The sequence below is a fragment of the Melopsittacus undulatus genome, chromosome 20, assembly GCF_012275295.1.
Source record: "Melopsittacus undulatus isolate bMelUnd1 chromosome 20, bMelUnd1.mat.Z, whole genome shotgun sequence".
Lineage (NCBI taxonomy): Eukaryota > Metazoa > Chordata > Aves > Psittaciformes > Psittaculidae > Melopsittacus > Melopsittacus undulatus.
In genome coordinates this window covers 472,454-496,599 of record NC_047546.1, presented here as the reverse complement: position 1 = coordinate 496,599, position 24,146 = coordinate 472,454, and the positions used below count along the sequence as shown (strand labels likewise).

Here is a 24,146-nt window from a genome sequence, read left to right as displayed (position 1 = left end):
AGTCAGGAATCGCTTTAAAAAGGCAGGAATCGCGTTTATTTCCCAGGAGCCGCTCAGCCCCCGGCGCTGGCTGCGGGAAGCATGCACCGGGAGCAGGCCCCACGCAGGCCCTCGCCTCACTCCTTCCTCTCGCTGGGCTCCTGGGCTCCTCTTCCTGTGGCCACACCGAGCAGCACCCAAGGGAGCCCAATGGGGACGGGCCCGGCCCCGCTACAGCCTGCAATGGAGACACAGCCACAGCGGCTCGCAGCGCTCGCCCCATTGCTCCCTATGGAGCCAGGGGGGGAGCCCATGGCGCTCACCTCTCCTCGTGGTCTCTGAGCTCCTCCGTGCCCGTCCCCGTGGCCTCCGGTGCGGCCCCAGCACTGTTCTTGTCACCATCACCCGCGTTCACCTGCGGCTCCTCCTCGGGGGGCTCCTCGTTGGCTTTGGGCCCTTCCTGCCCCTCTGCTTCCTTGGGGCGCTTGGGGGAGTTCTGGGCAGGGAGAAGGAGGCTCAGCCCGTCCTGGACCCCCCCTCCATCATTCCCAATGGGAAGCAGCGTTCGCCATTCCCGGTTTCCGCCTACCTGGGAAGCGTCGTCCGCTCTCCGCTTGCTACCGGCCTTCTCGGCCCTCTCCTTGGCCTGCTCATCGATCACCAGCTGCCCCTCGTCGTCGCTGCTGCCCTCGGCGTTGCCCTTCTTGTCTCCGTCGCCCTCCGGCTCCCGCGCGGCCGCCTCGGAGCAGGTCTGCTTCTGGGTGGGCTGGGGGGAATCCCATAGGGAATCACATAAGGATTGCATAGGGAATTGTATAGGGAACCACACAAGGAATTACATAGGGAATTGTATAGGGATCGTGTAGGGATCACATAGGGAATTTCATAGGGATCGCATAGGGAATCACATAGGGAATTGCATGGGGATCGCATAGGGAATCGCATAGGGATTGCATAGGGATCACATAGGGAATTGCATAGGGATCACATAGGGATTCACAGGAAATCGTATAGGGATCACATAGGGAATTGCATAGGGAATCACATAGGGATTGCATAGGGAATTACACAGCAAATCACATAGGGAAGGGCCCACCCAGGCACCACTGACCTGGTAGCCAGAGGCCTTCACTGTGGGGTTGTTCTCGATCTCCCAGAGGCCCTCGCTGAAGCCTTTCCTCTTGTTGGGCTTCCCAAACTTCTCCTTGCATTCCTCATAGGGGAAGAGGTCTTTGGGCCCCAGGAATGCCCTGCTCAGGATGCAAGGAGCAGTGAGGGATGGATCCCACCTCGCTCCGTGTCCATAGGGAAGCGCTTCCCCCCCCACAACCCCAGCCCCACTCACGTCTCATGGGTCCCAAAGAAGAACACTTGGTATTTGTTGGAGGAGGATTTGACTGCAGCTTCTGGCATCTCATCGATCTGTGGGATGCAGGGATGGGATGAGCATGGGGACACTGCTCGGGAGAGCAGCAGCAGCATCCTTTGGGAATCACCCTTCTCCCACCCCATGGGCAGCTGGCTCAGGTGGATCCAGGCAGGAGCCATTGCTTCCATGGGGATTGGGGGGGATAAAGAGGAGGTGTTGGGGTGCTCAGTGCTGGGACCCCCCCCCCCCCAATGCTGCTGTGATCCCACTGCTGTCAGGTGCCGCTTCCTTGAACACAAATATTCCCGAGGTGCCAAATGGGAATAGAGCGAAAGCGACTCCGGTGGCTTTAAATAGCAGCTAAAAATACCCCCCCCACCCCCACCCCCCCGGCTCTGGGAGCCAGCAATTCCCAAGGGAAGCCTGGAAGGAGCCAAGCAGGCCCTTGGGGTGCTGGGTCCCATTTACCCCCCACTCCCCTTCCTCCCAAGCCAGCCAATGGGATGCTCAAAGGCCTGACCCAGCTGAGGGTTTCATTCCCAGGGCTGGGAATGCCGCCCGGCTTCATCCCCTGCCATCCAGGACTGACAGATGCTGTTGTCCCAAGGGGCTGCAGGCATTGGGAATGAGCAGGAAGCTGCTGGGCACATTCCCTGCTCCCAGAGCTGGACCAGGATGCGCCTCTGTTGCCGTCCCCCCTGCCCAGATGCAATCGGGAGCATCCATCTTCCCAGCTCGATTCCCGGTGCGATTTGGGATCATGCCCTATCCAACTCCCCACCATGGCAGCACCATCCTGCCCCAAAGCTTCCTCTGTCACCTCCCAGTGCATGGAGGCATTCCAGAAGCAGGGATGCCCGGAGCAGGGATGCTCTCACCCTCACAGCAGCTTCTCCCAGGTCATTCCCAGTGGGATGCAGCCAACGCTCCAGCATCCCAGGTGGGAACACTGCCCCCAACACCCCCTCCATCGTGCTGGTTCCAACCCCCTTCCCTAAGGAACGCTGCTGAGGACACGGTTTGGGTTGAAGGGACCTTCTCCAACCAGGAATCCCCATCTGGACACAGGGCACCAGGCCCCATCCTTGGCCAAGGTCGTGCCTGGGGCCCATGGATGGGTCCGGATGAGCAGGGCCCCAGCACCCACCCCTTATCTCTGCCCCCCTGCACCTCCCATGGGGCTCTATCTGCAGGGCCAGGCAGGTGGTGCCCCACTGAGGCCCACGATAGCACCCATGGGTGCTGGGGGGGACCCTGCTCCTGCTTTGTCCATCCCAGTGCAGGGTAAAGCACACCCAGTGTTATCCCAGTCCCGTGTCCCCCCCCCGGCACTGGGAGCCAGTGGCTCCGGAGCGTGGCCGGGCACCAGCCCCACTTGGACTCTGCCCCCCAGGCTCAGCTCCTGCCCTTTGTGACTGGTCCATGGGGCAAAGGGAGGCCCCCGGGATCCCGAGGGCAGCGCTGGGAGCACCCCCCCCCCCGCCTCAATTTCCTCCCATAGGGAATGGGTAGTGAATGGGATTCATTGCTATGGGGTGGGGGGGACCGGGGTGAGCCCGAGCCCAAGGGCCATGCGGCCCCATCCAGGCTATGGGGCTGCTCCCAGCACCCACCAGCCCCGGCCTGCACATTCCCTGGATTCAGTGCCAAAGGGATCTGACCTGGGCACAGGGAGCCCCCCCGCTCAATGTCTGGCAATGGGAATGGGAGCCTGGGCCAGTGCATTCCAGTCCCTGCAGTGATCCCACCTCATCCCAGTGGGTTCTGGCTGTATGGATAAGGGCTGGGATGTGAGGAATCGGTGGGATTGGTGGAATGGGATCCGTGCCTCAGTTTCCCCTCTCATTGAATTGAGGGAGGGGTGCACGGAGCCGCTGCCACAACCTGACCTCCCCCCGGTGCTTCCAGCTTTCCCTTTGCCATTCCTGCTCCTTCCCTCGCCATTCCAGCCACACCTGGTTGGGAACAGCCATCCCAGCCCGTTTCATCACAGCACCCCATTAGTCACGGGGTTAGTCACCGGAGGGGGGGGGGGTGCTCAACACCCCAAATCCCCCTTTATCCACCCCTATCCCTCATGGAAAACCTGTTCCATGATGGTGGATCCCTATGGCTCCTCCTCGCAGAGCCGCTGCCAAATCCGAGCGGTTCCCAACCCCCTCCGCGGCCTCCCCGCCTGAGCCCTACAAACCAAACAAAAGTTATTCAAAGCCAGGAGTCGGGGGGGGGGGAAAGGAGGAGGGAATGGTCGGGAATGGTCGGGAATGGTCGGGAATGGTCGGGAATGGTTGGGAATGGTGGGAATGGTGGCGGGGGGATTCCTCCCCGCTCCGCTTTGATGCAGGAAGGGGGGGTTGGGGTTTAGCGGCCGCTTTGCAACAAGGCCGGGAAGGGGGGGGGGAATATTCCATGGATTAAACTGCATCGGGAAGTGCTCCATACAACCCCAAGCGCATCCCAAGGCCGGAGCTTCCCATCGGGATCAAGCTGGATGCATCCCACTGTGCGCGGCCCATGTGCTGCCCCCTGCGCCGGGGACTTTGGGGTCCCCAGCGATGCGCAGGGACACCCCCCCCCCCCCCTCCGTCATCCATAATGGGCTTGGGAATGCCGCCCGGTAACCGGGAATGGGGCTGGAGGCCTGGCACATGGGGGGGGCACCTGCCTCGACACCCCCACGTGTGGGTGCCCCCCCCCAAACTCCATCCCAACTCTTCCATAACATCCATTATCCCAAGCCCAGCTCCCGGCCCCCCATGGCCCCGCGGCGATGGGAAGGCCACGGGGGTCAGAATAGGATGATATTGGGGAAGGGGGGGCGATTTTCCCATAGGAACCCAACAGGGAGGGGGTCCCCATTCCCCCCCGTGCTCCCCCGGTCCCCTCCACACCCCCAAAGAGGGAAGGCGAAGAAACGGCCCCAAAGGGCCCCGGGACGCGATTCCCGGTGCCCCCAAATCCCATTAAAACACCCACAAAGCGCTTCCCAAACCTCCCCCCCCCCAACTTTGCCACCCGCGGCCTTACATAAGGCACCGGTAAAGTTGGATCCAAGCGGGAGTTCCGCGTGTGTCCGCCCGTCCCCCCCATTCCCGGTTCACCGGTCGCGTTATGCAACGGGGAGCACCGGGAAAAGGGGGGGGGGAAGGATGAAACCGGGTCCCATCGGTGCCCCCCCCCATCGTTGCTTACCCGTGCGGGCCAGTGCGGGTACCCCTTCATCTTGGCAAAGACCAGGTCCCCGCATTTGTATTCCTTCTGCCGGTTGGAACGGGACATGTTCGCTGCCGCTGCCCCCGGTGCGGCGGAGGGGAAGGGGGAAAGGGGGAAAGGGAGAAGGGGGAAAGGGAAAGGGAAAAGGGGGGGGGATCAAAGCCCAACTTTAGGACGCGAACCCCTAAAGCGAAGGGATCCGCACGGCGAAGCACGGACGGGAACGGGGGGGAAGGAGGAGAAGAAGGAGGAGGAGGAGGAAGAGGAGGAGGAGGAAGGGACCCGGCGCTTCCTCCTGCCCCCCGGTGCGGCGGGGCCCGGTCCCGAGCCCTGTGGGGGGGCAGCGCCGGGGTTAGAGGCTGCGCGGAGCGGGTCCGCGCCCCATGCGCTTGTTTGGGTTTGAATTCGCTGCGCCCTCCCTCCGCCCCCCCCACACCCCCCCCCAAATCCCGGCCTCCGCCTCCCGGTGGATGCGCTCGGTGGCTCCGCAGCGCTGCCTGCGCCCGACCCACGCGGGGGGATGGAGCCGAGCCCGGTGCATGGGGAGCGGGATGGGGATGGGGATGGGGGGGAATGATGTGGAAGCAGAGGAGATCCGTGAGGAACGAGAGTGAAACGGGAGAACTTGGGAAAAGCAGCGTGGATCCATGAGGAACTGGTGTGGATCCGTGTGGAATCGGTGTGGATCCATGTGGAATCAGTGTGGATCCATGTGGAACCAGGGTGGATCCATGAGAAACTGGTGTGGATCCATGAGGAACCAGGGTGGATCCATGTGGAATCAGTGTGGATGCATGAGAAACTGGTGTGGATCCATGTGGAATCGGTGTGGATCCATGTGGAACCAATGTGGATCCATGAGAAACTAGGGTGGATCCATGAGAAACTGGTGTGGATCCATGAGGAACCACTGTGGATCCATGTGGAACCAATGTGGATCCATGAGGAACCAGGGTGGATCCATGTGGAACTGGTGTGGATCCATGTGGAATCAGTGTGGATCCATGTGGAATCAGTGTGGATCCATGTGGAACCAGGGTGGATCCATGTGGAACCAATGTGGATCCATGAGGAACCAGGGTGGATCCATGTGGAATCAGTGTGGATGCATGAGAAACTGGTGTGGATCCATGTGGAATCAGTGTGGGTGGATCCATGAGGAACCACTGTGGATCCATGTGGAACCAATGTGGATCCATGAGAAACTAGGGTGGATCCATGAGAAACTGGTGTGGATCCATGAGAAACTGGTGTGGATCCATGTGGAATCAGTGTGACTCCATGAAAAACCAGTGTAAAACTGTAAAACCAGTGTAAATCCATATGGAACCAGTGTAAATCCCAGTGGAAGCAGTGTTACACTGTCCAAACCCAGGGTAACATTGTGTAAAGCTGGGTAAAGGAAGGTGATAATGTGTAAATGTGTTAAACTGTGTTATTAAACTGTTAAAGCAGTGTGAAACCAGTATAAAACCAGTGTGAAACCAGTAAAAACCAGTGTGAAACCAGTGCGAAACCCAGTGTAACCCCCCTAAACCCCAGTGCCAACCCCTTGTAATCCCAATCCAGGTCAAGCCGGTGCCATTCCCAACATTCCCCCTTGGAGCAGGCGGACGAGGCACAACAGGGGCAGTTTGTGCTCTGGGGCCACTCCAGCATCCCCCCTTGTACCCGGATCAATCCCAATGCAAAGGGTTGGGATGCAGGGAGCCTAAAGCCAATGGACCTGCATTAACTGAACCCACAGCTCCCGGCCTCCATCCTTCCCCTTCCAGCTTCCCCTGGCACATAAAGGGAGTGGGGTCAGGGCTGGGGCCGCGTTTCCACCCCATAGGAGGGGGTTTAAGGGCTCCGTGCTCACGGCCCCGCTTAGGGAGGAGGGCACGGACGAGCACCGCTCGGAGCGGCCGCCGGATCCCGGCCTCTCGATCCCGATCCATGGATAACCCCATCCAAGGGGAAGGGCCGCTCCGTGACACAGCACCGAGGACCCCCTGCGGCCCCGCGGCCGGCTTAGGCCGCGTTGTACCCCGAGGCCTTGCAAGGCCTCGCTAGGCCCGAACGAGGCCTCGGCCTTGCCCACGGCTCCGCGGGGCGTCCCCTCCCCGTTCCCCGCCGAGTCACGGCGCGGCCCCCGGGGCACGCCGGGAGCGGGGACCAGGCCCGGCGGCGCACGGACTACAACTCCCATAGTGCCTTGCGGCCGCGCTGCGAGGCTGACTGTCGCCCGCGCGCAAGGCACGCTGGGAGTTGTAGTCCCGGCGCGCCGGGGCGCAGACCCTGCCGGCAGCCATTATCTGTGAGCGCGGCGCCGGGCGCTGCGGCCGCTCCGCCGCTGGTCCGAGCCCGCGGCCCCGCCGCGCTGGGGCCGCTCCGGCGGCGGAGCCTCCGCCGGCACCGTCCCCATCGTCCCCGCTGTGCTCGCGGCAGGCGCGGCGGCCGCGCGGCCTAGCCCGGAGGCCGGATCCTCGGCCTCGCGTAGCGGCCGCTGCCCGCGGAGGGCCGCCCTCCTCGGGGGGGCCATGTCCCTCGTGGCCTACGCCAGCAGCGACGAGGAGAGCGATGCGGAGGAGCCCGCGGGTGACGAGGAGGAAGCGGCCGCTCCTGCTCCTCCTCCGGCCGCGGCCCAGCAGCCCCCGGCCCGGGGCCTCTTCGCTTCTCTGCCTCCCCCGAAGGCCCCGACGGGGCCGCCGCCGGGCAGCGGCTTCCCCCCCCCGCCGCCGCCTCCCTTCCGCACGGGCCCCCCGCCCGGCCTGAGGGGCTTCGAGCCGGGTGGGAGCGCGGAGCAGCAGCCGAGGCTCGGGGGGCTCCTCCTGCCCCCCCCCCGGAACGCGGCCACCACCGAGGCCTTGAGCCTGCCCCCTGCGGCCGAGCCCGGCCTGAGCCTGCCCCGGGGCAAGAAGAGGACGGAGCCGGTGCGGATCCCGGTGCCCGAGCTGCGTGAGGCCGATGTGAGTATGGACGGGGACCCCACAGCACACGGGATTCCATGGGAGGGGGGAGCCCCGTGAGGGCGCTGGGACCCCGAGGAGCTGGGGCTGCCCCATCCCTGGCAGTGCTCAAGGCCGGGTTGGACACAGGGGCTTGGAGCAGCTGCTCCAGTGGAAGGGGTCCCTGCCCGTGGCTTTAGATGAGCTTTAAGGTCCCTTCCACCCCAACCCATCCCATGATGATCCCATAGGGCACCAGAGGCCGTTGTGGCATCTCCAGAGGCATTTGCCCTGTTCACCAGCCCTAATCCTGAAGAGCTTTGCAGCATTAAAGGGATGGAGAATCCCTCTTTAGACTCCTGACAGAGCAACTGCTTCCTCCTGAGGGCCCCGAGGTGATGGAGCGGGTGCATCCCCCTCAGCTCCCTGCTGCTCCTTGCTTGGGAGCCACAGCTTCTCCTGCCGAGGGCTTCAGGCCCTGTGGACCTTCAGGTGTTTGCTTCCCTCTTTGCTTGCGCTGGCAGCACCTTCGAGGGCTCCTGAGCCCTAAATCCCTGATGGGAGCAGGGAAAAGCAGGACCCTGGCCCCCTTAGTGAGCCCCTTCCCTGGGCTGATGGGGCAGGAGCTGCTGCCGGGTCCCTCTGTAGCAGGAACCAAGGAGGGGTTTAGCTCCCTGCCCTGCCCTGGGGCACCAGAAGGGCTGGACCCACATCCCCTGTGCTGATGCTCAACCCGGAGCCGCCCCACTGGGGGCTCTTTGCCTGCTTCGGGCCTAGGTTGCCTTTGTCCTTTGGGTGCCTCACGTGCTGAGCTCTCTTTTTCTTTCTCAGTCAGATTCCGAGGAAGATGAACCAAGCAAGAAGAAAAATCCTCTTCAGGTAAATCCCTGGAATGAGAAGCATTTGGCTGGGACGGAGCTCGAGCTCCCACTGGTACCAATGACCCCCTTTAGTGCGTGGCTTTGAGTGGGTCGCCCCTTTTTTGGGGGCAGTTTCATCCCTTTCAGGCTCCAAAAGCCAGGGGTTAAGGGGTGGGGGGGGAGCCTGGCACCTGCTTGCAAAGGGCCCAGTTCCACTGGTGCCCCTGGTGCGTTCAGAGCAGCACTGGGAAAGCCATTGGTGGGGATGGAGAGGAGCGGACGGGCAGCAGAGCTCCTGGGTCTCACTCTGCCTCTCCTCTTCCCTCTTTGGGTACCATTCTCCCTGCCTGGACCCCTGCAGAGCCGCGGCGAGGGCTCGGGTTTGTCCGCGCTGCTCCCCCAGCCCAAGAACATGACCGTGAAGGAGAGCAACCGGTTACTGCTGCCCTACTCCGTGTCGAGGAAAGCAGGGGAGAGCCCCTCTGACTGCAAAGCGAAAGCCCCGACCTCGTCCTCCAAAGCCAAACCTCCCTCCAAGCCAGCGGTGCCCACGACTCCTTCTCCCTCCGCTATCAAAGCCGCGGCCAAGAGTGCGGCCCTGCAGGTAACCAAACAGATCACACAGGAAGAGGATGACAGCGACGAAGAGCTCGAGCCAGAGAACTACTTCTCCTTGTCTGACAGGAGCGAGCCCGGCGCGGTGGGTGCTGACACCTACCTGTACTCTGGCCCCGGGGTGCCCGACGACCCCCCCCCCGGCACGGAGCCGGAGCCCCACTTCCAGGACGCTGCTGCCAACGCGCCTCTGGAGTTCAAGACGGGCGCAGGCTCCAGTGGGGCTCAGCACAGTTGGGTGCCCAAGCCTGGGGAAGATTACAGCAGCCAAGCCTACAGCCAGTTCCCTGCCTACGGAGAGCCTGGAGCCTATTATCAGGTGCGTTCTGCCCTGGGAAGGCTGCTCGGATGAGCTGGTTCTGGGATCAGACCTGCGGCTCTGGGGATGTCACCTGTGAGAGTAGGGGCACAGGGAGCCGAGAGCCCCGGGGTTAAAGCATCAGGGACTGGGTTGGGGTGGAAAGGACCTCAAGCACCTCCAGCTCCAAGCCTTGCCATGGGCAGGGACCCCTTCCTCTGGAGCAGGGTGCTCCAAGCCCCATCCAGTGTGGCCTTGAGCACTGCCAGGGATGGGACGCTTCCTGCTGTGTGTAGCACACTCTGCTCCCCAGCAGCTGATGGGGTGAGGGCCGAGATTCCATGTTCCATCCCAGGAGCTCGGGGTAGGGATGCTCCAGGGCTGAACTGCTTCTCCTTCTGCTGACAGGATTACTACAGCACCGGCTACTACCAGGAGGGGGAACCAGCGCAGGCAGCACCGCAGGAGATGAGCAGCGACTCCTCCTTCCTCGATGACGAAGCGGTTGGCACTTCACTCCCTGTCCCGCTGCAGGATTGCTGCTTAAGCTCTGTTGGGGCTCAGGACCCCACCAGCACCCCCTGTGCTTCATGCTCAGCTGTTCCATGGGATCTAGCAGGGGGTGGTGATATCCCTCAGGGATGTTTGCTTCCAGAGCCCCATCCCCTCCTTATGAGGGGCAGAGAGGGGGGGAAGCTGTTCCCTGCTGAGCTGCAGATGAGCCACCTTGGGGGTACCTTCCTGGTGCATCCTCCAGCACGGGGGTGAATTGAACCCCTCAAACCCCTCTTTTCAACCACCTTTTCCCACTGTTGACCCCAGGCAGCAGCTGCCAGGCTCATAAACTGAGCCTGACGCAGGAGTCACCCATCTCCGAGGGACCTCTGCCCTTCAGAGGTGTATTTGTGCTGTGGGAGGTGGATGTGCTGCCAGCAAAACCCCCAGCACCTCCCTAGAGCTTGCAGGGAGTGACTCAGGAGGCTGAGGTGCCATGAGGAGGCGCTGGTTTCTCTTCTGCATGGGGCAGTGAGGTCCCAGCCTTCCTGCCTGGAGCAAAGCAGAAGTGCCCTTGCTAAGAGGGGAGGGGTTTGGGGCCGGGGCTCAGCCTCCATCCCCCTTGCCTTGTTCCGGTGCTGCTGTAACCCTGGTGCCTTCTCTCGGTGCAGTTCAAGCGGCTGCAGGGCAAGAGGAACCGAGGGCGAGAGGAGATCAACTTTGTGGATATCAAAGGGGACGATCAGCTGAGCGGAGCCCAGCAGTGGCTCACCAAGTCCCTGACTGAGGAGAAGACCATGAAGTCCTTCAGCAAGGTACAGAGAGCTTTGTTCAGAGGCTTTGTGTTGAATGCAGTCACCAGCATGGGGGGACAGGGACCCTTGGGTGGTGTATGAAGAATTCCACATCAGAGCTGCTCAAAACATGGGGTGCAGGAGGTAGAAACCAGCCAGGAGCTGCCCAGAGCCCTTTAACAAAGCATCTCTTGAGTCCTAGACTCTGAGGTTGGGAGGATCCTCAAGGATCATTTGGTCCATCCCCTCTAGCCAAGGCAGCCCAGATGAACCATCACAGGATCCAGTGATGGGGAATCTGCCACCTCCCTGGGTACATGATTCCTAAGGCTGATTGTTCCCATGGTGACAGCATCCTCTGGTGTCCAACCTCCTCTTGCCCTGGCTTTGTGCAGGCTCCGCTCGTGTTTTGCTCTCTGGGTCGGGATCTTTGCAGCCTTTAACAGTTCTCTTGCTTTTGCTTCCTAGAGAAAAGGAGACCAGCCCACGGGCCAGCAGAGGAGGAAGCACCAGATCACGTACCTGATCCATCAGGTGAGTGGCACCTGGGGCCACCAGCACCCTCGTGGCAGCAGCACCTTGGCCCTGAGGGTGTCCTGGCCCTCAGCTCCTGCCTGGCTTTTGCCTCTGCTTCACTCCCCAGCCCCAGTGTGTTCTGGGGCTCTTTGCTGCCTGTCTTCATTCCACCCCATTGCCCTGTGCTTCGGGAGCAGCTCCTGACGCTGTCCCCTCAAGAAGCTGCGTTTGAGCTTGAGCGAGCTGCCTGTGCATCCCTATGGATTCAGGCCTCTGGGATGGGGATGGTGCAAGCTCCGGGCCGGAGGCTGCTGCCTGAAGTGCTTGGGCACCCCTGGCAAAGGGAAGGGGAAGCTGTGGGAGCTGCTGACTCAGCAGCGCTCATCTCCATCCTCTCCTGTCCCGCAGGCCAAGGAGCGAGAGCTGGAGCTGAAGAACACTTGGTCTGAAAACAAGCTCAGCAGGCGCCAGACTCAGGCCAAATATGGATTCTGACTCCTCTGCCCTGCTCCTTGCCTGTATCCCAGGGCACTTCCCGTTGGACTGCTCCTGGGCAGCACCCAGGCCCTCGGACACCACGCTCCCCTCCGCCCCGAGGAGGGATTCATGCGGCTGGGCCTGAGCCTCCACCCGCACCCTTTCCCCCCCTCCTTAACAAGCAAGGCCATGGAAGGGTCAATCCCAGCCTGTCCCACACCACGGATCCTGCCCAAGGCAGGAGCTGGGCCTGGCACGAGGCTGTGGGCGCAGGGGCTCCCATGCAGCCTCACCCAGGAACCTTGGGCAGAGCCTCAATAAACTCCCAGTTCCCACTTTGCTCCTGTCCTGGACTCGCTGTGCACTCGGAGCTCCACTAGCCTTGGAAAGACGCTCCCAAGAGCAAGCTTGGCCTTGGGGCCCCCTTCTTTTGTGCCCCTTTGAGTTGGGGCATCCTGGGGGCTGAGGAGCTCCTCTCACGCAGCCGCTCTTGGTGGCTGCTCCAGGGATGCTGAGTCCCTGCTCCTGTGCTCGGCTCCAGCAGCCTCAGTGCTGCAGGGAAGTTCCTTTTGCAGGTCAGAGCTGGGAGCGCAGGAGGATCCCGAGGTGCTTTGGGATCAAGATGCTCAGTGTGTATCTGTACATTTCCTGCCCCCCCCTCCCCTTCCTTCTGCCCAGAGCCCTCCCTGCAGCCAAATCTCAGTGGCCTCACCCTATTGCTAAAGGGGCCAGAGCTGGCGTTGCCCTCCCATTCCCACTATGGGTTTTAGTGTTGTAAAGCAGCTTTCTCTTTGGTGTTGGATTTAGGACTCCCACATTGGGGTTTTCTCCCCTGTTCCCTGTTCAAGCAACCCTGAGTGAAACCTTTCCTTAGAGCGCTTTAAAGGACGCCCCCCCCCCCCCATTCCCAGGTCACTTCCTGGGATGTTTTAGTACTTTTGGAGCCCCTTTGGAGCATTGGATGAGCGGAATAAAGTCACTGGTGAGTGATTTATTGCTCTCTCCCCTGTAGAGCCCAGGCCTCCAGCGAGAGATTTGATAAGGAATAAACTTTGCAATGAACTCAGTCACATCTGTGCAGCGCCCGGCTCCTTGCTCCAGGTATCCCAGATGTGTTCTCCCTTCCCATGGGAAGGCTCGAGCCCCTGCTCTGGGAGCAGCCTTGCTGGTGCACAGCCAGGGCTGAGACACTCAGCCAAGGGAATGGGTGCTGGGTTTTGCTCAGCCGTGATGTGGATTCCCGACCCTCGGCATTCCCCTGGCTCATCCATTGCACCAGGACAGGGATGGGCAGAGCAGGGATGGGGATGGGGATGGCTCCCGGTACCCTCCCGCATCCCGAGGTGCCAGCCCCGGCTTTCTCCACCTTAAGAGCCCCCATCCCTCCGTGCACCCTCGCACCCACTTCCCCCATGGCAGCCACCAGCCGGGTTTCCTGTTCTCAAACCCTTGTTTGGGGCAGCGGCTGCAGAACGGATCCGGCTGCTCCAGACACTGGGAATTGCCTCTGAAAGGTTTTTTCCAGCAAAGAGCTTCTCAAGGGAACTGTGGCCACATCCTGCCCCCAACATCCCATCCATCCCTCTATCCATCCCTCTATCCATCCCTCTATCCATCCATCCCTCTATCCATCCATCCATCTGTCCATCCATCCATCCCTCTATCCATCCCTCTATCCATCCATCCATCTGTCCATCCATCCCCCTATCCATCCATCCATCCCTCTATCCATCCATCCATCTGTCCCTCCATCCACCCCTCCATCCATCCCTCTATCCCTCCCTCCCTCCCTCCATCCCTGGGGCTGCCCCATGGCCGCACCCTCCCCTGTGCTCAGCCCTCGGGTAAGAAATCAGCCTCCCCTCACCCAGCTCCTGTCCCACACTCCCGGGGGGTGACCCCGGCTCCATCCCCTTGTGCTGCTCCGTGGGCTCCGCTGCCTCCCTGCCCATGGGGATCCGGCTCCAGCGCTTCCCGGCCCATCCCGGGGGGGGGGGGGGGGGGGGGGGGGGGGGGGCGGTGTTTGCCCTCCTCTATTTCCCAAACAAGCGCTGGCCGCGGCCCGTGGTTTTCAGGCTAAATATTTGGTGTGCGGCAGCGACAACAACCGGAGGGGCCGCGGGGCCGGCCCTGCCCCAGAGCCAGCCCCATAGGGACCGCGGGGCCGGCCCTGCCCCAGAGCCAGCCCCATAGGGACCGCGGCGCACACAGAGCAGCGGCCGGGATGGGCACCAGGTTGCTGGGTGCCCCACGACTGGGGCTGATGCTGCTGCTCCTCGGCCCCCTCCCGCTGCCCCCCGTGCGGGCCCCGTCCGAGAGTAAGTGCTGGGATGGGGGTGCTGGGGGGGGGGAAAGCCCTTTGGGTGCTTCCTGCCTCGGTTTCCTGCCCTGTGTGCTGTGGATCCCACATCCAGGAGGAGGAGAGTGGGGGATTCCCCCACACACTTGTTGGGATGGGAAGAAGGGAGCGTGGTGGGAGGATTGGCTGGAGCTGGGAGCTGGGATGGTGGGAAGGAGCCATGGACAGCGCTGTTAATGGGGGTGAATGGAAAAGGGAAGGGGGGATATCCTGTGGCTCCTATGGCCATGGTGGGGAATGTCTGGGATCAGGATCTGTCCTGTCCCCCCCCATCCCTGCTGCACCCGCAGAGGGTCCCTGTGCCCATGTGCATCCATGAGGTCCCATCACTGGGATCTCATCACTCAGCACCAGGGCCCGGGCTGGGGATGCTGCAGCCGGGAAGCTGCCACCTTCTCCTTGCATCCCTGCTTGCACTGGGAAGTGCGGGATGCTCCTGCGATATTCCCACTCTTTGGGTGGGAAAGCCCCGGGATGGCAAACCCAGTGGGAGATCATTGGGAATGCTGGAGCAGGACCTGCATCAGCACACATCTGGGGGGGGGGGGGGGCGGAAAGATGCCATGAGCTCCCCATGGAGCATCCTGACCCCCGTGGGGCGCAGGGACGTGGTGTGGGGCTGACAGGAGGCGAGACAAGAGCCAGCCCTCGTTAGCATCAGCCCTGAGCCGCCTGTCACAGCCGCTCCTGTCACCCTGACCGTCACAACCACGGCAGCAGCGGTGCTGGGGGCCCCATCCCCGCTGCCCACAGCATCTCCCCCTTGTCACCACCGCAGTCTGCGGCAGCATGGACATCCGCAACGACGTCTCCCAGCTCCAGAAGCTGGAGAACTGCTCCATCATCGAGGGCAACCTGCAGATCCTGCTCATGTTCACCACGGGCGCCGAGGACTTCCGCGGCCTCAGCTTCCCCCGCCTGCTCATGATCACCGAGTACCTGCTCCTGTTCCGCGTGTACGGGCTCGAAAGCCTCCGGGACCTCTTCCCCAACCTCTCCGTCATCCGCGGCACCAACCTCTTCTTCAGCTACGCCCTGGTCATCTTCGAGATGCCGCACCTGCGGGACGTGGGGCTGCACAGCCTGGCGCACATCCTGCGCGGCTCGGTGCGCATCGAGCGCAACCAGGAGCTCTGCCACCTCTCCACCATCGACTGGGGGCTGCTGCTGCCGGACGCCGGCGACAACCCCTACATCGTGGGCAACAAACCGGCCGCGGAGTGCGCCGACGTCTGTCCGGGCATCCTGGACGTGGGGGAGCCGTGTGCGCAGACCAGCGTCAGCGGCCGCCGCGAGTACCGCTGCTGGACCTCCGCCTACTGCCAGAAGGGTGGGTACCGGGGGGTCCGGAGCCGCCATGGGGCCGCTCGGGCCCGGCCGGGGCGGGCAGGGGTAACCGGAGCCGCTCTGTAACGGGGCCGCTCCCGGCCTCGTTTGCTGTAAACAGGAGGCTGGGCAGGGGTGTGTACAGTAAACACCGATCTTATCGGGGCTGCGGCACCGGCACCGGGTACTGCGACCTGCAGCGCAGCGCAGCCCTGCCTGCCCTTCCCTTGCCTTCCCTTCCCTTCCCTTCTCTTCCCTTCCACTTCCCATTCCCATTCCCATTCCTTCTGTTCCCCTTCCCTTCTCCTTCCCCTTCTCATTTGCCTTCCCCATCCCTTCCTTTCCCCTTCCCTTCCCCTACCCTTCTGCTTCCCCTTCCCTTCTGCTTCCCCTTCCCTTTCCCTTTATCCCTTCATCCCATTACACATCTTCCCCTCCTTCCATTCCTGCATCACTCCGTTGCTCCATCGCTTCATCCCTACATCATCTTTTGTGTGGAGACCTCAGAGCAGCTTCCAGTGTCCGAAGGGGTCTGCAAGGATGCTGGAGAAGGGACTTCATCAGGGAGCGCATCACTAGGACGAGGGGTGATGGGTTCAGACTGAACCAGGGGATGTTCAGGTTGGAGATAAGGCAGAAGCTGTTCCCTGTGAGGGTGCTGAGGCGCTGGCACAGGGTGCCCAGAGAAGCTGTGGCTGCCCCATCCCTGGCAGTGTTGGACACGGGGCTTGGAGCATCCTGCTCCAGTGGAAGGTTCCCTGCCCGTGGCAGGCGCTGGAGCAGGAGCTGCTCCCCTCCATGCCCGTCCCTGTCCCCCGCAGTGTGTCCCTGCGGCGCCGGCTCCGCCTGCACAGCCTCGGGCGAGTGCTGCCACTCCGAGTGCCTGGGGGGCTGCGGGCGGCCCCGCGACGGCCGCTCCTGCGTCGCCTGTCGCCACTTCCAGTTCCAGGGCCGGTGCCTGCCCTCCTGCCCGCCCCGCACCTACGAGTACGAGGGTTGGCGCTGCGTGACCGCCGAGTACTGCGCCAGCCTGCGCAAGGTGTCCGGTAACCCCCGGCACGCCTCCGAGTTCGTCCTGCACCAGCGGCAGTGCCTGTCCGAGTGCCCTGCGGGATACACCAGGAACGGGAGCAGGTCGGGATGCGAACGGGCAGCGGGGCTGGAGCACGAGGGATGGGGAGCGGCTGAGGGGCTCAGGGGGAGCCGATCACTGCCGAGGTGATGGGAGGAGGGAGCCGGGAGGGGGCTCTGCTCCCAAGGGATGGGACGGGAGGAACCGGCCTCAAGCTGCTCCAGGGCAGGTTTAGATGGAGCTGAGGAACAATTCCTGCCCCATTGGACCAAGCTGCCCAGGGCAGGAATGGAGTAGCTGAGGTCCTCAGTTCCATGGGTTAGTGGTGTCCTTGGCAGTGGGGACTGGATGAGCTGAAAGGCACTTCCCACCCTCACTGGTTCCCTCATTCCCTGGTCCTGTGTCCCATCCGCAGCATGTTCTGCCACAAGTGCGAGGGGCTGTGCCCCAAGGCCTGCAAGGTGGGCACCAAGACCATTGACTCGACACGGGCAGCACAGGAGCTCGGGGGCTGCACCCTGGTTGAGGGCAACCTCATCGTGAACATCCGCCGGGGCTGTGAGTGCTGCCTCCAGGCTCCTGCATCCCACCCTGCCCAGGGGGCAAGGATGGGGGGGGATGAATGAGGACGGGGGGGTCCTCACACCGGTTTCTTGGCCCCAGATAACCTGGCCTCAGAGCTGCAGAGCAGCCTGGGCCTCATCGAGACCATCACAGGCTTCCTGAAGATCAAGCACTCCTTTGCCCTGGTCTCCTTGTCCTTCTTCAAGAACCTCAAGCTGATCCGCGGGGACTCCATGGTTGATGGGTGAGGATGGGGCACAGGTTTGGGTCCGGGAGGACAAAGGGCTCTGGGATGCCCATTCCCACCTCTTCCATCCATGTCTCCTCCAGGAATTACACCCTGTACGTGCTGGACAACCAGAACCTGCAGCAGCTCTGGGACTGGAGCCACCATGTCCTCTCCATCCCCGTGGGCAAGATGTACTTTGCCTTCAACCCCAAGCTGTGCCTGGCTGAGATCTACCGCATGGAGGAGGTGACTGGCACCAAGGGGCGGCAGAACAAGGCTGAGATCAACCCTCGCACCAACGGGGACCGGGCGTCCTGTGAGTATGGGGCTGGAGAGCGCGGCAGTGCCCCGAGACCCGGCCCCAACCCTCCCTCCCCTGCACAGGCAAGACCCAGCCCCTGCGCTTCATCTCCAACATCACCGAGTCCGACCGCATCTTCCTCAAGTGGGAGCGGTACCGGCCCCCCGAGTACCGGGATCTCCTCAGCTTCATCGTCTACTACAAGGAGTCGTGAGTGGTCCCCATCCACCTCCATGGAGGCTTCGGGAGCCCCATCCCATGGGGATGGACCCCAGTTGTGGGGTGGCCGGGAGGGGATCCCAACACCTGGATCTGCGGCTCAGACCCTTCCAGAACGTGTCGGAGTACGTGGGGCAGGATGCGTGTGGGGCTCAGAGCTGGAACGTGCTGGACGTGGAGCTGCCGCTGAGCAGTGAGCAGGAGCCTGGCGTGGCCCTGCTCAACCTGCGGCCATGGACCCAGTATGCCATCTTTGTGCGCGCCATCACCCTCACCACGGCCGAGGAAGGGCGCAACTATGGGGCGCAGAGCGAGGTGGTTTACATCCGCACCATGCCAGCGGGTAAGGGATGGCACTGGGGCTGCTGGGCCCCACGGTGGAGCCCCGGGGGGGGCACTGACATCCCCACGTCCCCCCCAGCCCCGACGGTGCCCCGGGACGTCATCTCCATGTCCAACTCCTCCTCCCACATCGTGGTGCGTTGGAAGCCACCGACGCAGCGCAACGGCAACATCACCTACTACCTGGTGCTGTGGCAGCAGCTGGCGGAGGACATGGAGCTCTATGTCAATGACTACTGCCACAAAGGTGAGGCCGGATGAGGCCGGTGCCTGGGGACGAGGATGCTCCCCCCATGCCAGGCTCTGGGATCAGCTCCAGCCTTGCCCATCTCTACCCGCAGGCCTGAAGCTGCCCACGAGCAGCGCGGACACCCGCTTTGGGACCGGTGATGGGGAGGGTGCTGAGCTGGAGCAGGATGCGGAGGAGCGGTGCTGCCCCTGCCGCCCGGCCGATGGGCAGCTCCACATGCAGGGGGAGGCTGAGTCCTTCCAGAAGAAGTTTGAGAACTTCCTCCACAGCTCCATCATCATCCCCAGGTGATGTCCAAGGGGGGGTCCTGGGTTGGGGGTCCCCGTTGGTTGATCCCAGCCCTGCTCTGTCCCCCCTTGGTACCCATCACCATGGGGTAGATCTGAGCCAGGCACATTTGGGGGTTGAAGACGAAGTGGATCCTGCCCATGGGGATGGAGAGTATGTGGTGGCTGCGGTCCCAGAGCTGCTGCAGGCTCTGGTTGTGCAGCTTGTGCAGGGTGTGATTCCCGGAGGGGGAGCATGGATGGGGATCCAGAGGCTGTTCCTGACGGATCCTTTATCCAATCCCCACTGTCTCAGGCCACCCTGGAAGGTGACATCCATCAACAAGAACCCACAGAGGTGAGTGGGGACCACACCAGCCCTTCCCAGCCCAGCTTGGGGAGCCGGCACCCCCTGCTCCATCCCTACCCGTGTCCTGCAGGACCCTGAAGCGCCGCAGGGACCTGGTGGCCGCATCCCCGACCAACACATCCTGGTTGGAGCCCCCAGCACACGGCCCTGGGGACGATCCCAAACCCCACTTCCAGATCTTCGAGGACAAGGTGGTGCGGGACCGCGCGGTGCTGTCCCACCTGCGGCACTTCACCGAGTACCGCATCGACATCCACGCCTGCAACCACGCTGCACACACCGTGGGCTGCAGCGCATCCACCTTCGTCTTCGCCAGGACCATGCCCGAGTGTATGTCCCGAGCCTGCTTCCATGGGGCCGGAATGCACCGGGAGCCTCCTGTGTGGGCTGGATGGGGAGGGGGATGGGAGCTGAGCCCCCTCTGTGCCCCCTCTCCAGTGCAAGCCGACAACATTCCCGGGAATGTGACGTGGGAGCCGGCAGGGAAGAACAGTGTCCTGCTGCGCTGGGAGGAGCCTCGCAACCCCAACGGGCTCATCCTCAAGTATGAGATCAAGTACAGCCGTGAGAGCGAGGTGAGGACCCCCCCGCAGCACCCCTAACACCTCTGGGTATGGGGGCACAGCAGCCATCGATCCCTTCCCATCCCATCCCCATCCCCTCATCTTCCCATTCTATCCCCATCCTTTCTCCTTCCCATTCTCATTCCCATCCCCATCCCTTCCCCTTCCCATCCCCATCCCATCCCATCCTCATCCCCATCTCCATCCCGTCCCCATCCTCATCCTTATCCCCATCTCATCCCCATCCCTTCCCCTTCCCATTCTATCCCCATCTTTTCTCCTTCCCATTCTCATTCCCATCCCATCCCTATCCCTATCCCTTCCCCTTCCCATCCCCATCCCATCTCCATCCTCTCCCCTTCCCATTCTCATTCCCATCCCCATCCCATCTTCATCCCCATCCCCCTCCCATCTTCATCCTCATCCCTATCCCATCCCTTTCCCATCATCTCCCTCCCACCCCACCATTGTCCCCCCCAGGAGGTCACCACCGTTGTCTGTGTGTCCCGACACCGCTATTCCAAGTACGGAGGGGTCCACCTGGCTCTGCTCCAGCCGGGAAACTACTCGGCCAAGGTCCGGGCCACGTCTCTGGCTGGCAACGGCTCATGGACAGGGCTCATCAAGTTCTACATCCTGGGGCCAGGTACCCACAAGGGACAGTGGGGACACCAGAGGGGTCCCCAGCCATGGGCATGGGCTGTGGGGCAGGGAGCTGGGGGTCAGGGGTGCTGCTGGACCAGGGGATGCTGATGGGTTGGGACTGCTCAGAAATGATGGGAAGTGGCTTGGGGAGAGCTTCTGTGAGTTCCCGCAGTGGGTCCCATCCAGCCCCATAGACCTGTGTGTGTGTAAGTGGTGAGGAAGGTCCCTGACCATTTTTCCTTGGCTGATGAGGGCTTCAAGGGGCTCCTGCCTTTGTGCTTCCAGCCCAGGGGGCTTGGGACCCCTGGGACAATGGCTCTCACCCTTACACAGAGGCAAAGGTGGTGTTGAGTGCCTTGACCTTCTCCTCAGCCCTTGCCACTGCTTCCCTTCACATCCAGTACAGGATGGGGAACCTCCTTCACCATCCTTATGGTGTTAATGTCTTTGCAGAGTCAGTTTCATTGCTCAAGGCCAGGTTGGATGGGGCTGGGAGCATCCTGCTCCAGTTTAAGGTGTCCCTGCCCATGACAGGGGCTGGAGCTGGAGGAGCTTTAAGTTCCCTTCCAACCCAAACCATTCCATGATTCCACCTTTTACAGCAGTAACAGATTAAGTTCTAGTCAGGCTTTGGCCCTTCTGATCTTCTCCCTGTCCAACCCTGTGTTCCTCCTGAGTTACCTGCTCCTTCTTGCAAAGGTCACCAACATTCCTTTTATCCCTGATTTCCAACCAAAGCTCCCTTTCATCCAGGCCATCTTCACTGGATTGGGGAGTTGGGGGATTGGGGGACACTGGAGGATCAGGGGATGCTCTGGGATGGGGACACCCAGGGACCAGTGGGTGCTGCTTGGGCTGGGGAGCTGGTCCAATGGTGACGGTGGTGGTGGGACGGATCCTGCAATGTGTGGGGTGGGCTCCCAGCAGCCGAGGAGGAGTCCAACAGCTTCTACGTCCTGCTCACGGTGGCTCCTGTGGTGCTCATGGTGCTCATCTCCTGCCTTGCCGTCTTCGTCTTCTTCTACAACAAGAAGAGGTAGGGACCATCCCCGTGGCCTCGGGGCTGGGATGTGGGGCGGTGGCACCGTGCCCCCCCCCCCGTCCTCTGAGTGATGCCACCCCTGGCAGGAGCAATGATGGGTACCCCAGTGGGACGCTCTACACCTCCGTCAACCCTGAGTACTTCAGCACCTCGGACAGTGCGTGGGGATGGACAGGGCCTTCCTTTGGGATGGGATGGGAATGGGATTGGATGTGGTTGTGGATAAAGATGGGGATGGGGATGTGATGGAGATGGGGATGGGGACAAGGATGGGGATGTGATGGGAATGGGGCTGAAGATGAAGACATGGTCATGAAGATGGGGATGTGGCTGGGAATGGGGATGAGGATGAGAACGGAGACAAGGATGGCGATGGGATGGAGATGGGGATGGAGACAAGGATGGAGATGGGATGAGGATGGAGATGGAGACAGGGGCAGGGTGGGCAAGGTGACAGTGAGAGCGGGACCCCCCCTGCAGTGTACATTCCCGACGAGTGGGAGGTGTCGCGGGAGAGGATCACGGTGATCCGGGAGCTGGGGCAGGGCTCCTTCGGGATGGTGTACGAGGGGCTGCTGCTGGGGCTGGATGCTGAGGGCGAGGAGACCAAGGTGGCCCTGAAGACGGTCAATGAGCTGGCCACCATGCGGGAGCGCATCGAGTTCCTCAACGAGGCCTCCGTCATGAAAGCCTTCAAGTGCCACCATGTGGTAGGTGTGGGGCCAAGGGGGACGGAGGGGACACGGGGGGGTCTGGCCACAAACCGGCCGCCCCTCTTTGTGCCCCCCAGGTGCGGCTGCTCGGCGTCGTGTCCCAGGGCCAGCCAGCCCTGGTCATCATGGAGCTGATGACACGTGGGGACCTGAAGAGTTACCTGCGCTCGCTGCGGCCTGACGCCGAGGTGAGGGGCTGGCCGGGTCCCGCAGTGCCCATGGGCACAGAGACCCCAACCCCATCCCTTGGGGCAGTCCTGCTGCATCCCCCCCAGCCCCCTGGGTCTCTGTGCATGGTGCAGAACAACCCCGGGCTGCCACCACCATCGCTCAAGGACATGATCCAGATGGCCGGGGAGATCGCCGATGGCATGGCTTACCTCAATGCCAACAAGTTCGTGCACAGGGACCTGGCTGCCCGCAACTGCATGGTGTCCGAGGACTTCACCGTCAAGATTGGAGGTGCCAGCCCCACACTGAGCCCCAGGCAGGGTTGGGTGGAAGGGACCTTAAAGCTCCTCCAGCTCCAACACCTTCCGCTAGAGCAGGATGCTCCAAGCCCCGTGCAACCAGGTTAAAGCCATTGCCCTTGTCCTGTCCCTGCATCTTGTCCCAAGCGCCTCTCCAGGTTTCTTGTAGCCCCGTTAGGCACTGGAGCTGCTCTAAGGAACCTTCTCTTCTCCAGGCTGAACCAGCCCCAGTATTCCCAGCCTGGCTCCTATGGGAGCTGCTCATCCTCGCCCTGCTCCAACAGCTCCATGTCCTTACACTGAGGGCACCAGGCACCCAGTGCTGCAGGGAGCATCCTGGGGCTCACAGCTCCCTCCTCCTCTTCCTCCCCACCAGATTTCGGCATGACCCGGGATATCTACGAGACGGATTATTACCGGAAGGGGGGCAAGGGGCTGCTCCCCGTGCGCTGGATGTCCCCAGAGGCCCTCAAGGACGGCATCTTCAACACGCAGTCCGACGTGTGGTAGGTGCTGGGGAGCCCTGTGGGGCCGGGGGGGCCGTATCCTGGTTGAGTGCCGTGGTGCTGCAGGTCCTTCGGGGTGGTGCTGTGGGAGATCGCCACGCTGGCCGAGCAGCCCTACCAGGGCATGTCCAACGAGCAGGTCCTGCGCTTCGTCATGGACAACGGGGTCCTGGAGCGCCCCGAGAACTGCCCCGACAAACTGTGAGTGTGGGGATGGGGGAGACCCCCCCCGAACCCTCCCTTTGCACTGCTCAGAGAGCCCAGCCCCGTGCCCATCACCCTGGGGTCTGGTCCCTGGCTCCTTTGGGATGCGCCCCAAGCCCAGCGGTGCCTCTTCTCCCGCAGGCACGAGCTGATGTGCCTGTGCTGGCAGCAGAACCCGCGGCTGCGCCCTTCCTTCATCCAGCTCCTGGAGAGCATCAAGGACCACATGGCCCCCGCTTTCCGCACCCTCTCCTTCTTCTACAGCCGCGGTGGCTCCGGAGAACCCCCCGACCCCGACGTGGATCAGTCCCACGGGAAGGACGAGCCCCCCCCATCCCCACCGCCTTCCCCTAAGGACGACGGCTCCAGCCGGCTTCCCAATGGGATGGCCTGAGCCCATCCCGGCGTGTCCTTGGACTCTGCATCCCCCGGCCACCCCCCCACCGCCGGGACCCCCCCTGTGTTATTTATTGCTTCCAAGGAGCGGGTGCTTTGGGAAAGGAGTGGTGGGAAAAACCAGGATGCTCCATGGGGCGCGTTTCCCCTGGGAATATATTGGGGTGCCCCAAGCCAAGGGGAAGGAGCAGGGAGGCGCCGGATGGACGGAGACCGCCTTGGTCTGTCCTTATCGTTTTGGGAGGGGAATGGGGTCTGGGTCCCCCCCCCCTCAACCAGCAACAGGGTCCCCCCCTCTTTTACACGTGGGGAACCTGAGTCGCGGGGCTCTCCTCTGCCCCCCCCTCCCGTCCCCAGCACTGGGACTGGTCTCAGGGCTCTGCTGGTCTGGGTAAGGGGCTCCGCTGCTGATCTGTGCCCGTGGGATGAGCGCAAATAAAGGGGGGATGAAGCTCGGACGTGGCGGTGCCTGGTTTGGGGGGGTCACTACGAAGGGGGGTGCAGCTCATGGAGGTTTCCATTCCCCCCCCCCCCAGCCTCGTCTGCTTCCTGCGACGCCCGGACCGAGATTAAAACAGGGAACTGGGGAGGATGCGGCGGGCGGCGGCTCTGCTGGGGCGGGGGGGGGGGGGGTTGGTGCCACCAAATGCCCCCCGTCTCCATCCTCTCTGCACCCCAACACTGCAGGAGCCAGGGCAGCTCCATCCTGCGCTGGGGTCACCCGGGGGGGGCTGTGATGGGCTCGGGGGTCCCTGCCCCGCTG

The 24,146-nt window shown here is 62.6% G+C and overlaps 3 protein-coding genes across 4 annotated transcripts; 2 read left to right on the top strand and 1 right to left on the bottom strand.

Annotated features, from left to right (window-relative positions):
- Nucleotides 1-9: 9 nt before the first annotated feature.
- HDGF (heparin binding growth factor) lies at nt 10-4,960 on the bottom strand. Of its 2 annotated transcripts, XM_034071241.1 has the most exons (7): nt 4,744-4,959; nt 4,541-4,606; nt 1,325-1,401; nt 1,091-1,229; nt 569-745; nt 303-475; nt 10-217 (listed from the first exon to the last, which is right to left on the bottom strand). In XM_034071241.1, exons 2-7 carry the CDS (start codon nt 4,568-4,570, stop codon nt 211-213), a joined length of 603 nt encoding a protein of 200 aa, XP_033927132.1. In that variant the 5' UTR covers nt 4,571-4,606; nt 4,744-4,959; the 3' UTR covers nt 10-210. The 2 variants fall into 2 exon arrangements, with proteins under 2 accessions (XP_033927132.1, XP_033927131.1); XM_034071240.1 differs by having other exon boundaries at nt 4,541-4,960.
- Nucleotides 4,961-6,946: 1,986 nt separating this feature from the next.
- Nucleotides 6,947-12,616, top strand: PRCC (proline rich mitotic checkpoint control factor). The gene is made up of 7 exons (XM_034071278.1): nt 6,947-7,512; nt 8,323-8,370; nt 8,713-9,285; nt 9,673-9,768; nt 10,431-10,574; nt 11,022-11,087; nt 11,478-12,616. The coding sequence occupies exons 1-7, from the start codon at nt 7,084-7,086 to the stop codon at nt 11,562-11,564; spliced, it is 1,443 nt and encodes a 480-aa protein (XP_033927169.1). The 5' UTR covers nt 6,947-7,083; the 3' UTR covers nt 11,565-12,616.
- Nucleotides 12,617-13,770: 1,154 nt separating this feature from the next.
- INSRR (insulin receptor related receptor) lies at nt 13,771-23,397 on the top strand. Its single transcript, XM_034071129.1, has 22 exons — nt 13,771-13,864; nt 14,684-15,235; nt 16,053-16,365; nt 16,719-16,861; nt 16,967-17,111; nt 17,198-17,412; nt 17,481-17,607; nt 17,721-17,959; nt 18,038-18,205; nt 18,300-18,495; nt 18,791-18,832; nt 18,915-19,174; nt 19,283-19,419; nt 19,888-20,053; nt 20,980-21,088; nt 21,181-21,251; nt 21,575-21,804; nt 21,885-21,995; nt 22,110-22,269; nt 22,654-22,783; nt 22,850-22,984; nt 23,129-23,397. Exons 1-22 carry the CDS (start codon nt 13,771-13,773, stop codon nt 23,379-23,381), a joined length of 3,996 nt encoding a protein of 1,331 aa, XP_033927020.1. The 3' UTR covers nt 23,382-23,397.
- Nucleotides 23,398-24,146: the final 749 nt, after the last annotated feature.

Coding starts and splice junctions, on each gene's coding strand:
- HDGF (XM_034071240.1), bottom strand. CDS start 4,627: ATGTCCCGTTCCAACCGGCAGAAGGAATACAAATGCGGGGACCTGGTC. Junction 1,402..4,540: donor ACCCGCACTGGCCCGCACGG/GTAAGCAACGAT, acceptor TGCATCCCACAG/ATCGATGAGATGCCAGAAGC. Junction 476..568: donor GAGCGGACGACGCTTCCCAG/GTAGGCGGAAAC, acceptor CTCCCTGCCCAG/AACTCCCCCAAGCGCCCCAA.
- PRCC (XM_034071278.1), top strand. CDS start 7,084: ATGTCCCTCGTGGCCTACGCCAGCAGCGACGAGGAGAGCGATGCGGAG. Junction 8,371..8,712: donor AGAAGAAAAATCCTCTTCAG/GTAAATCCCTGG, acceptor GGACCCCTGCAG/AGCCGCGGCGAGGGCTCGGG. Junction 9,286..9,672: donor AGCCTGGAGCCTATTATCAG/GTGCGTTCTGCC, acceptor TTCTGCTGACAG/GATTACTACAGCACCGGCTA.
- INSRR (XM_034071129.1), top strand. CDS start 13,771: ATGGGCACCAGGTTGCTGGGTGCCCCACGACTGGGGCTGATGCTGCTG. Junction 15,236..16,052: donor CTCCGCCTACTGCCAGAAGG/GTGGGTACCGGG, acceptor TGTCCCCCGCAG/TGTGTCCCTGCGGCGCCGGC. Junction 17,112..17,197: donor GGGGACTCCATGGTTGATGG/GTGAGGATGGGG, acceptor TGTCTCCTCCAG/GAATTACACCCTGTACGTGC.